Source organism: Euleptes europaea, chromosome 5 (assembly GCF_029931775.1).
Source record: "Euleptes europaea isolate rEulEur1 chromosome 5, rEulEur1.hap1, whole genome shotgun sequence".
NCBI classification, from domain to species: domain Eukaryota; kingdom Metazoa; phylum Chordata; class Lepidosauria; order Squamata; family Sphaerodactylidae; genus Euleptes; species Euleptes europaea.
Window position 1 is genome coordinate 56,532,630 of NC_079316.1, and position 14,004 is coordinate 56,546,633.

The window sequence follows — 14,004 nt, forward strand, 5'->3', positions numbered from 1 at the left end:
CGCGGGGCGGGAGGGGCAGGGGGTTGCCAGGCAACGAAAGCGCCGGCGGCTGTACACAGCGGCGGGATCTAGCCCGGAGGGCCAGTCCTCCCCGCCCCCTTCAGCGGGGTCCTCCTTCCGCTCCTTCCCACGCCGGGGGGCTCTGCTCCCCCCTCCTCCTCCGCCGCCAAAATGTCTGAGGTGAGCCCCCCCCCCTGTTTCTTTTCTCCACGAAGCTCCCCAGCTGCCCCCTTCCCCGTCCCCTGGATCCGGGGCCTCTGCCCGACAATGGGGGCCTCTCCCACCTCTTCATCGCCTTGGAAGCCCAGGTTAGCGGGCGGTCTCGGCCTTCCCGCTCTCTCCCTCGGCGGCCCTGCCTGCTGGGGGAAAGGCGGGATAGCCTTTCAACCTCGCTTGGACGCAGCCTCAACTTTTCCAGAGCCGTCACAGTAGTAGAAAAGGGCCAGAGTCCAGTAGCACCTTAAAGACTAACAAAAGTATTTTCGGGCAGGGTAGGAGCTTTCGTGAGCCACAGCTCTTTTAGTCTGTCTGCAGTAGTAGAAAAGAGCAAGAGTCCAGTAGCACCTTAAAGAAGAACAAAAGTATTTTCGGGCAGGGTGTGAGCTTTCGTGAGCCACAGCTCGCTTCTTCAGCTAGCAGGTGTCTGAAGAAGTGAGCTGTGGCTCACGAAGGCTCCTACCCTGCCCGAAAATATTCTTGTTAGTCTTTAAGGTGCTACTGGACTCTTGCTCTTTTCTACTACTGCAGACAGACTAACACGGCTACCCACTGTGAATTGATACTTTAGTATGTGTGTGTTAAGTGCCGTCAAGTCGCTTCCGACTCATGGCGACCCTAAGAACATAAGAAAGGCCCTACCGGATCAGACCAAGGCCCATCAAGTCCAGCAGTCTGTTCACACAGTGACCCTATGAATGAAAGTCCTCCAGAATGTCCTATCTTTGACAGCCTTGCTCAGATCTTGCAAATTGAAGGCTGTGGCTTCCTTTATCGAGTCAATCCATCTCTTGGTGGGTCTTCCTCTTTTCCTGCTGCCCTTTAGTATAGTATTCATTTATTCATTGACAGCAAGTCACAACATGCACAGATTAGCATGGGCCCCCTATGCTCATGGGGCCCCCAGGCAACTGCCCAGCATGCGCATGAGTTAAGACGGCTCCGTTCACACTGAAATAAGTAATTGCATAATTTACACTGTTAGGCTGAAATCCTGAGAACTTCAGGAGTAAGCGCTCTTGAATTATATGAAACATACACCTGCTTGGGGTTGCATCCTTTGTGACCTAAACTGGCCTTTTTTTCTACTTATGTTAGTGATATGATCCTCTTCTTTTATAAATTGCAGAGGGGGAGTGGACTTTTTTGAGCCTCCTGAACATCCTTGCCACACCTTTATATTTTGGATGTATATTCAAAATAATTTTAATATTAAATGCCCTTAATGTTCTTGCATATGAACAAAGGTAACCAAGGTGTTAGTAACCTTGAATAACCTTGAGTATTCTGTGTTACCAGATTCAGAATAAGTATTTGCATGTGTTAAGTGCCATCAAGGCACTTCTGACTCATGGCAACCCTATGAAGTATTTGTACATAATGTAAATATTCTGTATTATTCCCCTTTTTAACCCCCATCCTTCTGACCAGTGCATTGGAGTGTAAGGCAACTGTCCTCCGTGGATTTGTATTGTCCCTTGTTTCCTTTTTATTATACAGCTGTTTCTAACCTTTTCCATTTGGTTGCCTTGCAGCTGTTTCATTTTGCCTTCTTAGCTGTCACCTACTTTTCATCTCATTCCATTCCCCTTTCTGCTTCTTTCCTCTACCCCTATTCACAAGATAACGTGAACATATGTACATCCTGCTTATACATGCGTTCACCTGTTTGTAAGAAAGAACCAACATGCACTCATTTTACAAATGAAGCCAGGAACCAGTACCTGGATAAATGTGTGGTCTCCAACACAGGTTGAGCAGTACTTGTGTTGAATGTAACATGAGAATTACTCAATGTAACTGTAAAGAAAAATCAATTATACACCACTATAATTGCATTGTAAGTGTGTTTAGTGTTACTAGTGAATAGCGCTACTGTCTCGAGTCTCTTCCTTTCTCACAGTTCCTTCTTTTCATACATCCATGACTTTAAGCCTGTTTTGCCCCTTTCCCAGATTCAGTTCCCCATAGGGTTGTCCAGATAGCTGTCACTCACTGATGGTGTTGAACCATAGCACTGAGTGCTAAGGAGGCATGAAATAGTGGGTAGGATTTTCACAGTAACTGGTTTTTATCATGGAACTTGTGCAGATCCTGTTATTCCCACTTTAGCAGTGGTCAACATTTTGCTGATCCTGATGTGCCTTGTGGATTACAGGTATGCTGAATCACCATGCCAGGCTTGTAAAACACTCCACGTGGAAGCATCTTGGTCACCACTCTTGGTATACCTTGGATTTCCCCCCATTCATATTCCTCATCCTTATCCTATCCCTCTATTTTGTTATCTCTTGATCTCTTTGTCTGTTTTTTTCTGTCATAACTTTCCCATCACCTTCTCCACCCCTTTATCCTAGTTTTACTGCTTGCTTCTCCTCCTGAAATCCTTTCTTCTCCATTCTATAATCTATTCCTATTCATTTGTCTTCTTTGCATCTACCAATATTTTCCGTCTTCCACACCCTGCTTCCACAACCTGCTTTCTCTATCTCAATTATTTCTTTTTTTTTTCTTACTGCCAAATCACTGTCTGCTGAATATGAGTGTCGGCTCTGTCTACTGGAATTTGTTTTAGAGAACCCATTTTCTTTGTGACTTCTAATGCAGTTTTCCTCCATATCACGCTGCAAACAGTCCTTCTGGCCCTTCATCTAGCAGTTGCTTTCCCCCTTAGCTTTGTCCTTTCTTAATTGAAATGTTCTCAGCCTGTGTTTCTTGATACTCTAGGCAAACCTGGGGACAATAAACCAAGCTTTTATGGGATGAATAACTGAGTCTGGCATGACCTCAAAATGGCAGAATAAAGTAGAAGCAGCCTCACTACTCTCCTTAGCCCACAAAACATCTTTACCTCAGTTTAATTTCACTCATATTTTTCTGTCAGCAAGCAGTTTATCATGTGTAGAGAACAGCATTAAATTTTAAGCCATTATTAATATAAATGGCTTTATTGTAGGGTATTGTATTGTTGGTTGTAGAGTCAGTGATGGTGTAATTGTATAAGAGTGATATATTGACCTATACTTGGAAAGATATTACTTGAAAGAATAACACAATCAATTTGTTACGAATACAGAGGAAAATGGGATGATGATTAGTGACCAGGAAGGCTTTATTAAGCATGTTTTTTTATTGTAGACCAATCTAGGTTGGTTTTTTTTTTTGAGAAAGTTAACAACTATGTTGGTAGACAAGATTAATGTAATTCCGCCATCCCCAGGTTCAACGGGGCTTTTGATCCAATTCCATACAATAGCCTTACAGAACACTGAGAAGGGATAGAGTAGGAGCAGTGGCTTTAAATTATGAGAGGATGGATTTAGCTACCAGGTATGGAAAAACTTTTCAGCTGTAAAACTCCTTCTTGGAATAGTTTAGAATTCTCCACGCACCTTGAAATAGGTTAGCCATCTGATATGCTGGGCTTACATTCCCAAAGAGAGTAAACATAATCAGAAATTGTTCATGGAACAAATTGTATTATGTAACTGGTTCAGCATCAAGGACCATTTACCATGAATGATAGGACTGGTTTGCATTTTTCCCTCTATAGTAATTAAGAATTGCATACACTTGCATGTATGTGGTAGGCGCTAATCCTCAGCAAATGTGTGCATTGTTAAAACTCACAATCTTAATTTGGATGTATTAAGCAGTGAAACATTTGCTCACAAATATATGGTAGTTAATGGAATATAGTCTATTATGTAGTCTAGAAACCCTCCAATGAAAGTAAGCTCCAATGGAATGATGGTGGTACCTTCTGGTTTCTGAGCCTTGTGAATGCCATACTGCCATTATTGAATTGTTCTGTATGAAAATCTCATGAGACATACAAAAGAGTCAGAGAGGCTGCCTGTTGTCTAGTCTGAATCTAAATCAGTGTTGGAAGGGCAATGACTAAATGGTTAATGCCAAAGTAACCTGGTCCTAGACATGCTTTGGGTTGCCTCTTTGATTAATAAAAAATCATTTGTCAATTGACTGGTCAAATTTTGTCAAATATTAGATGGGTATTTTAAAACATTAATTTAATTGGAACAACAACAAAAAAGTGCTTTGATCATCAGCAGTTTTGATACTTATGCTAATTACAAAAATAGTTAATTGTTATTCTGAAACAATGGGTTAGATCCAGACTAATGTTTCCATGGCTGCAACTTCTGGCTGTGAAGCATGATTTTTCTGGGGGATGGGACAGGCTTTTGGAGAATATTTCAGCTACTCTAAGAGAGGGGAGATGGAAAACATTAGTTTGGATCCAAGGCAATGAACCTTTTTTTTTTTTAATGTAATGACTTTATCATGTTAGGTACATTTTCTATAAACATGAATCATTTGGAGACAGATCACAATTGGTAGCCATATTAGTCTGTCTGTAGCAGTAGAAAAGAGCAAGAGTCCAGTGGCACCTTAAAGACTAACAAAATTTCTGCCAGGGTATGAGCTTTCATGACTCACAGCTCACTTCTTCAGAACTGTGACTCATTTCTTGAGAGCTGTGACTCACAAAAGCTTATACCTTGCCAGAATTTTTGTTAGTCTTTAAGGTGCTACTGGACTCTTGCTCAGTGGCTGTGGCTCAATGGTAGAGCATCTGTTTGGCATGCAGAATGTCCCAGGTTCAATCCCCAGCATCTCCAGTTAAAGGGACTAGGCAAGTAGGTGACGTGAAACACCTCTACCTGAGACCCTGGAGAGCCGTTGCCGATCTGAGTAGACAGTACTGACTTTGATGGACCAGGGGTCTGGTTCAGTGTAAGGCAGCTTCATGTGTTCATGTGTTCTACTGCTACAGACTGACTAACACGGCTACCCATCGTGACCTATCTCCATGGAAGGCACATTTAGCCATACAGAATGGAAATGAATAATTTAATGAATCATTCCTCTCTGGCTTTTATCCTGGAATACCAAGATTAGCATACAGTTTCATTTTTTTTTAAAAAAAACCTAAATTAAAACAAATAAAATAAAATAGCAGCAACTGTTAACGTCAGTGGCGTTAGATCAGTCCTTCCAACTTGAAAATGCCTGCAGGTATAAGCCAACAGGAGAAGCTTTGCTGCTAGATCTACTCCTGAATGCTAAAGGATTAAGTAGCTCACACTCTTGCTGTTGTTAGTACAGTAGATGGCATCACAGTTAAGTAAAAAAGAGGGAGACTTCATGGAATATTTCACAATATTTGACCGCAGTCAAATAACAAGCAGTCAATTGACAGTACTTGCCAGTTGACCGGCGGGCCAACCGTAGCCACGTTTGCAGAACTAACTCTCATTGATTACACTGGGACTTCCCCCACATACATGTGTGTACAATGTCTCCCTTCATTATATCTCTGAAGTTTGTAGCATGAATATAACATCAGTACATTATCTCTAGTCCACCTAGTTGTAATTGGGTATATGAGCTCAGCTGTTGAGCTGGAGAAGTGGGAGCATGCCGATCACATCACATTATGGATACTCCATGGGCTTGAGAAATAACTGTACTTTATAATTCTTTATAAATTATAATACTTTATAATTTAATTTAGCCTTCTGTTATTTGTTAGAGGAGTAAGGTTAAGAGTGGATATGGGTAAACTTGTATTTACTTCCTAGATAAATAGGAATTAAGAATTTAAGATGAACTTTATCAGATCAAACTACTGACCACCAACTTTCTGTTTTAGAGAAAGTACAGAAGTGTAGAGCAAAACTGGAGTATTCCAGACTGGTCAAATAGTTATACTGTCCCATGCCAAATCATAACTTTTTCCTCCTTCATTTTAAAATTTTGTTCACATCTAGCCTGATGAAGGATTCTGATGAGCTCGAAAGCTTGCACAATGTTTTGTGCAGTTTTGGTTGGCCCTAATAAAAGGTAATTGATTTTTTTTCTTGTTCTGGATCATGCATGGGCCAGTACAGCTTTTTACAACTTTTGTCAAACTTATGCCAGCCAGGCATGCATTATCTTATGCCAAGTTTTTGGCCTTCCTGGAACTGCAGCATTAGCTGTGTTGATAGGTCTGGAGTATATCTTTAAGGCGGGACAGATATTTAACTGCTCATGTGAAAACATAATCTACTTTACAGCTTCAGGAAGTATATAAACAAAAGTTAGTAACTGTGGTGATATAAACACATTGGGATTTAAAATGTACTTGATAACTGAACATTTTGCTCAATGGTAGGACTTTATAGATGGGCTGAAGCAATATTAAAAAAACTGCCTTTTTAAAGAGGAATTGTATTTAAAATAGAATGGAATAGAATTGCCATAATGGCTGTTTCATTAAAAAAAAGTTTCCTTGGAGCTATTATATCTATATCTTGGTGTACATTATTATCTTTATCAATATGCCTTTGGTGACTGATAAATTCTTCTGTTCCTTTCATCCAGGACCGGTATGACAAGCCTGCAATAGAAGAAAATGTCTTTGATGCCTTGGAAAAAGACTTCCAAGAAGTCATCAATGAGCTTACAGGAGATCAAAGCTTGGAAAAATTTCGTGTGGAATATGAGAAGCTCCATGCAGTTATGAAAAAGTCCTATGAGAATGAAAAACGTCTCATGGCAAAATGCAGAGAACTTAACGCAGAGATTGTGGTGAATTCAGCTAAAGTTGCTACTGCCCTGAAGCTCTCTCAGGATGATCAGACTACAATAGCATCATTGAAAAGGGTAAATGGACATCACATAATAAATAATTTCATAACTGATAGACTGAGAAGATATTTGCAGGATCTGAATATTTTCATGGTACTTTTACAGAGACTTTGTTTAGAAAGACACACGTATTTACAGTACATATTAACATTAATTACATTTGAAAATGAGTCTAGAATTTTGATTTGTAGCTCTAGTTTTTAGAGATCCAAACTGATGAAAAGCAAGCCTCTGTTGCACTGATGTTGATGTTTGTGAGTCAGATTGAGTTCATTCCCATTGCAAGTATGACTGTAGCGATTGACTCTACTAAAGGCATGATTTTTGTGCCACATAACTGTTCTTCAGAAAAAAGTGTCTTTGACCTACTAGAAGCTTGGAGAGCCTTAGTTCCTCAATACTTGCATCAATTGGTTCTATCTATCTATCTATCTATCTATCTATCTATCTATCTATCTATCTATCTACCTACCTACCTACCTACCTACCTACCTACCTACCTACCTACCTACCTACCTACCTACCTGCTATCTACCTATCTATCTTTAATAATCATAGTTTTTCAGATAAAAGTGAATTATTTATTTATATAAGGTACTTCTGGGCCATCTCCTGAACTCTTCCAGCAAGATTTAGTAAGCCAAGATAATCAAGGTTAGAGCAAAGGAGTGTTAGGGCGAGTTTCTCAAAGCAACTAGTCCATTTATTCAGGTTGCAAAAAATGAAATTCACCTGAGTAACTGGGACCTAATTGTGCTCCAGTAATATTCTGGTAATGTCCAGCCTGCCTAATGTAGACTGTCCTTGTAGTTTCAGTGGTCGAAAATACTGATTTTAAAAGTGCAGTTAAAGTTGGAGTTTAAGACTTGAATGCCGGAGAGCGTTTGACAATTGGCTACTACAGGAATCGTGCGCAGTAGATAGTGTCAGGATTCATATAGATATTCTCCATTCTAACTGGGTGACCCAGTCAATGACATTGACTAAATCTTTTCTAAGCATTACAGTAACATTTTTCATTAGATGATTTAAGTATGCTTTTCAGAAAATGCTTGTTTCTGTAAAGATTCTTCAGCCTACAGGCCTACAGCTTGAAACCCTATGCTTAATTTCAGTGTGGAAAATAATTCTGTCAGAGATAGTAATTTTGCTGCATTTCACTAACTAGTTGCTTTGGGGGAAAAAGGGTTTGTTACCTATGCATTGCGAGAATAACCATATGGCAACTGAAGAACAGAATGCTGAAACAAATCTTCACTCATGCCTGGGCTTCACATGCAGCAGAATAAGGTGCTAAATTTGTGAGGGGAGAATGTATTGTGCCACTTCAGAGTAGCAGTGTGAGAATGCTGCCTTCATGCAAGGAGAAAAACAGAACAACAAGGGGAAAAGGAAAAACAGCAAGACGCACGGTTTTCTGATCTGAATTTTCTAAACTCTATGCATGGGGGCTTATTGTCTTGAAGGAATTCCAGGAGTAGCAAAAGTAAATCCCATCAATGAAGAAATCACCGTGAAAATGTGGGCCATCAGAGTCCCTCCCCCCTGAAAACGCTACTCTGTGCTGATGGCGGGCAGGTCACAAGCCGCTGCGGCTGTCAACCGGCACCCTTTGTCGGCTCCTGGGCCCCTCCTCCCCTCAGCTGTTTGGCTCTATGGTTGCCCAAGCTGCGGAGAGCGCTACTGGACTCATTCTTGTGGCGGCGTGTGTTGGGGCTTGCTCAGCTGAAACTGACCAGAGACACCATGAGGTGGTGGTGGTGATGAACAGGCAGCAGCAGCGGCCATGGAGCGGGAAGTCCCTGGTGGGGAGCTGCAGCATTTCTTTTGTTTCATCTTCTGTCTTCGGTGCAGCCCCACATGTGGGACTGCGCCTGCGCGCAGGCCTGCCGCCGGAAAAAATTCAATAGCCTTAGTCCTCAACCGGGGGATGCCCCTCCCTCACAGGCGGGGCCGGCCTTCGCGCCGTGCAGCCCGCATGCTTCTGGGCGGGGCATCCCCTTCCCTCCTCAGTTCCTTTTTTGCCGCCGCCTGGATTGGAGCTCCTTGCCTTACCTCTCCGAGTTCGTAAGTTCTGTGGGCCGCGTCCCCGGCCCTTCTTCTCTTCCCCTACAAAAAAAAAAAAAAGAAAAAGAAAAGAAAAGAAAGAAGAAAGAAACTTAAAAATAAAATAAGTAATTAAAGGACGTTAACAAATAAAGCTGAACTACGTGATGGCCTCTAAGGCCCCCTTTAAGATCTGTAAGAAGTGCCCGGCCAAGATACCGCACTCAGATCAACATGAACTCTGCTTAACTTGCTTAGGCGAAGAGCACAACGTGTCTAAATGCTCCATATGCCAAGGCTTCTCTACCCGGTCTCGCAATGCTCGCGCGCACCGGCTGAGTGCCGAATTGTGGAAAAAGGCCCTCTCGGCCCCCTCCCCTTCGACGGGTTCTAGGACCCCGGGAGATACGCAGTCGACCAGATCGGTACCGATCCCTGGTACCAGTTCGACACCGAGACCCTCGGATCCGATCTCCTCGGATCCGTCCCGGGGCCATAAGAAACACAAGCGCAAGACGAAACATCTTGAGAAGCAATCTAGCTCCAGCCATCCAGTGCATAAGAGGCCTGCGGAGACACCAAGACCTCTGGCACCGGACGTCTCCATCTCGGTACCGCCCTCGGTACCACCCTCGGCACCGCCCTCGGTACCACCATCGGCACCGCCCTCGGTACCACCCTCGGTACCGAGGATGCCCTCGCCTCACCTGGACTCTCCGTTCCACTCCTACTCTGAAGCAGACCTGGATCCTCTCGAGGACCCTCTTTTGATTACGGATCCGGACCCGCTAGACCCAGCTTCCATGGTACCGACCCCCTCGGTACCACAACAGATTTTCCAACCAGCCCCCTCCACTTCTGGGCCCACAATTTCCCCCGAGTTGGTCAAGGACTGGATTGAATTCTGCCGCTTTAGACAGCTCTCCATCAGGGGCGAACCGGTGGTCCTTCACACACCTCAACTGCCCTCCCCATTTACCCCTCTGACTCAGCGCACTCCTAGACCGGAGTCCGAACTAGAGGAAACAGGGTCAAAGGATGAAAGCTCTGAAGATGTATCAGAACCCTCACCAGATGAACTGGTGGGGGACACAGATGCTATTTCACCATCTGAAGACCTCAAGCTCCGGACGGAGCAAATGATAAGGATGGCTGAAGCATTGGACATTAATATTTCCACAACGGACAATAGGCCCAAGGACAAGATCCTTAGTCGTCTCTACCCTGATACACCGGGCATTGCTGCCTTCCCCATACTGGAGGACCTCTCAGAGATAGCTACATCTCTCTGGAAGAAACCTGCTTCCTTACCAGCTTCTTCTAAGAAGGTGGAAAACCTGTATAGGACAAAATCTGAGTCGGCTGAATTCCTCACAATTCACCCTCCGCCCTCCTCCATAGTGACCACGGAGATGCAATCTCGACAGCGCCAGGGACCACATTCAACCCCTGCCGACAAAGAGAGTAAACGACTGGATCAGCTGGGCAGACGGACATACACCTCCTCTGCTCTGAGTTTCCGTATATCCAACTATCAAACCATCATGGGGGGGGTACCAGCTTTTCTTGTGGGAAAAGGCTGCCCCTCATATCGACCTGCTTCCAGAGGAGTCTAAGAATGCCATGCGTCTTATCAAAGCAGAGGCCACTCGCTTATCGAGACAGCAGATCAACGCAGGCAAACATGCAGCAGATAGTGCAGCTAGAACGATGGCTTCAGCAATCACTCTACGCCGCCACTCCTGGCTTCGCTCTACTGCCCTTCCGTTGGACACGAGATCGCTCATCGAGGATCTCCCATTTGAAGGCGATACCCTATTTGCTTCGTCAACCACAGATTTCCTCACGAATCTCAAGAAGGACCGCCAGACCGCCCGTTCTCTAGGGGTGGCTCCTCCTTTTCACCAACAACAAAGGGACAAACCTCAATACCGTCAGCAATCTTTCGGCCCCTCCTTCAACAGATACCAGAGATTTCAAAGATTTCACCCGTATCCTCAACAGGATAAATTCCAACATCAGCAACCCAGACCAAAACACGTTTTCAAGCAACGCTCTAACCCTAACCCCCAAAACAAGGATCAGAGACAATCCTCACAAAAGTTCTGACTATTTCCGCAACCCTCAGAGGAGGGGCTACCGTTCCTGAATAGGTTGGCTAAGTTTTCTGAGGCCTGGCAGGCTATCTGTTCTGATACCTGGGTTCTCAGGGTTATTTCCCAGGGTTACCACCTGGAGTTTAAATCCATTCCTACTTGTTTCTCTGCCAGTTCTGCGGCAGATAACCCACTCCCAGAATTTGCACCCCAACTAGGTGAACTTCTCCTAAAGGGTGCTGTTGAAAAGGTTAACCTCCCATGTTTGGGATTCTTTTCTCGTATCTTTATGGTTGATAAGAAGGATGGGGGCTCTAGACCCATTATTGATCTCAGATTTTTGAATAAATATTTACGAGTTTCCAAGTTCAGAATGGTTTCCCTACCCTCTGTGATGGAACTTATTTCACCTCATACATGGTTCGCAGTTTTGGACCTGAAGGACGCTTACTTCCATATTTCCATCCACCCTGAACATCGACACTTCTTAATGTTTCGCTATGGGTCTGAATTTTTTCAATATTCTGTCCTCCCTTTCGGCCTTGCCACGGCCCCCAGAGTCTTTACGAAATGCATGGCGGTAGTTATGTCCTTCCTCAGAGACCAGGGATGCACGATTTATCCCTACCTTGACGATTGGCTGCTCACGGCTTCTAGCCCTGAGTCTCTCTCCGTCAATTTGCAGCTGGTTCTCTCTACCTGTTCAAAGTTGGGACTGATGGTCAACTTGAAAAAGTCTAAACTAAGCCCTTCTCCCAGAGCTCAGTTTATTGGTGCTGTGTTAGATTCCACAGCAGGTCGGGCATTCCTCCCCACTGAGAGGGTGTCCTCCATTAAGAGGCTAGTTCATCTTTTTATGAGATATAGACACCAACCAGTAGTCTCTATACAGAGATTATTAGGCCTAATGGCATCGACCACTGCAGTGACCCCTCTAGCCAGGCTTAAAATGAGGGAACTGCAAAATTGGTTCATTAGGTCCTACGACTGCTCTCGCCACTCCAAGTGGTATAGACTGTCTATCCCTAGGCCTATTCTGCGATCACTACAATGGTGGCTCTCTGAGCCTAATCTTCTTAAAGGGATCCCTCTGGGGTTTTGGACTCCAAGTTTTACAGTCACCACAGACGCCTCTATGGAGGGTTGGGGTGGTCATTGCGGGAGTCACTATGTCCAAGATAGATGGTCTCCTAGTGAGTTGTCGATGCACATTAATTTTCTAGAACTGAGAGCCGTGCGTTATGTTCTTACCTCATTCTCAGATATCCTCCAGAACTCGAGAACACTTTTACAATCGGACAACTCCTGCACAGTGTTTTATGTAAACAAACAAGGGGGCACAGGTTCCATTCCTCTCTCCAGGGAAGCCCAGAGGATCTGGGCAATAGCTGGGAGACACAACATAGACCTGCGTGCCATGCATATAGCGGGGATCCACAATACCTGGGCAGACTCCCTGAGCAGGGTTTTTACCACAAACCACGAATGGGAACTACAGGATCAGTTTATCCTCCCCATTTTCCAAGAATGGGGCACTCCTCAGATAGACCTGTTTGCGACCAGGGGCAACAAGAAAGCGGTAGAATTCTGCTCTCTGGCGGGGAGCGACCCCTTGTCCCTGGGAGACGCTTTCCAGCTCATTTGGTCGAACCGCCTGTTTTACGCCTTCCCCCCATTCCCCCTGCTTGCTCGGGTTCTGGGGAAAATAGCTGCAGACAACACCGACTGCATTCTCATAGCACCCCGATGGCCGAGACAGATATGGTTCACCCTTCTTACACACCTGGCGGGGGGGAATTACAAACCACTTCCAGACCACCCGAACCTACTTCGCTGGGGGGAACTGGCCCACCACGATGTACATGGCGTGGAGAATCCTTCCCTCTCATTAGTGGGTTGTTCACAGTCGGTTCAGGAGGTCCTTTTGCAAGCTAGAAGGCCCTCTACTCGTTATTCGTATGACAGGAAGTGGGATAGATTTCTAGCCTGGGCGAATCAAGAAAGTTTTTCTCCCTTTACCTGTCCTGTTCCTAAGATCTTGGATTATTTGTTGGAATTAACCAAGAGGGGACTGGCAGTCTCATCCATAAGGGTACATTTGGCTGCGATTTCAGCCTTCCACGATAAGGTGGAGGGTCATACAGTTTTCTCCCATCCCCTTGCAAAACGCTTTCTGAAGGGTCTTAATAATTTATTTCCTCCTACTCCTATACTAACGCCCCAATGGTCACTCTCCCTGGTCCTAGCCAAACTGATGCTAGCACCCTTTGAGCCTTTAGCTCAGGTACACCTGTCGTTTTTGTCAGCTAAGATAGCTTTCCTGGTGGCTGTGACATCAACTAGGAGAGTGGGGGAGCTGGCAGCCCTTCGTATTGATAGCCCCTTTCTCAGGGTTTATAATGAAAGGGTGGTCCTCCACCCTAGTTTTAGATTTAAACCCAAGGTGATCTCTTCTTTTCACCTAGCTCAAGATTTAGTGCTACCAGTATTTTTCCCCAATCCTTCCTCTCAGGCAGAGAGGACACTACATACCCTTGATGTAAAAAGAGCTCTCCTTTATTACATTGACCGTACCAAACAGTTTAGAAGGTCCAAATCCTTGTTTGTATGCTATCAGGGTCCCAAGAAAGGTAAAGCCGCCTCGGCCCAATCTATAGCGAGGTGGGTGGTCACGGCGGTTAGAATAGCCTATAAACAGGCGAAGGTGACATGCCCCTTGGGCATTAGGGCGCATTCCACCAGGGCGCAGGGCTCTTCTGCTGCTCTCCATAGAAAGGTTCCTGTTGGCGACATCTGTAGAGCGGCGACGTGGTCTTCAGAAGACACCTTTGTGAAGCACTACGCTCTGGACCTGCAGGCCAGGAAGGATGCAGCAGTGGGTAGAGCAGTTCTGCAGACCCTTTTCTCCTGAGTCGACCCCACCACCTACTGGGTAAGCTTGCTAATATCCCACATGTGGGGCTGCACCGAAGACAGAAGATGAAAACAG

General features: G+C 44.8%; 1 protein-coding gene across 1 annotated transcript in view; it reads left to right on the plus strand.

The window, feature by feature from the left end:
- Positions 1-14,004, plus strand: part of CFAP58 (cilia and flagella associated protein 58) — a 130,786-nt gene that overhangs the window by 22,909 nt on the left and 93,873 nt on the right. The window contains exon 2 of the mRNA XM_056850450.1: positions 6,607-6,888. Coding sequence (XP_056706428.1) covers positions 6,607-6,888 — 282 coding nt within the window. The remainder of the gene's footprint in view (positions 1-6,606; positions 6,889-14,004) is intronic.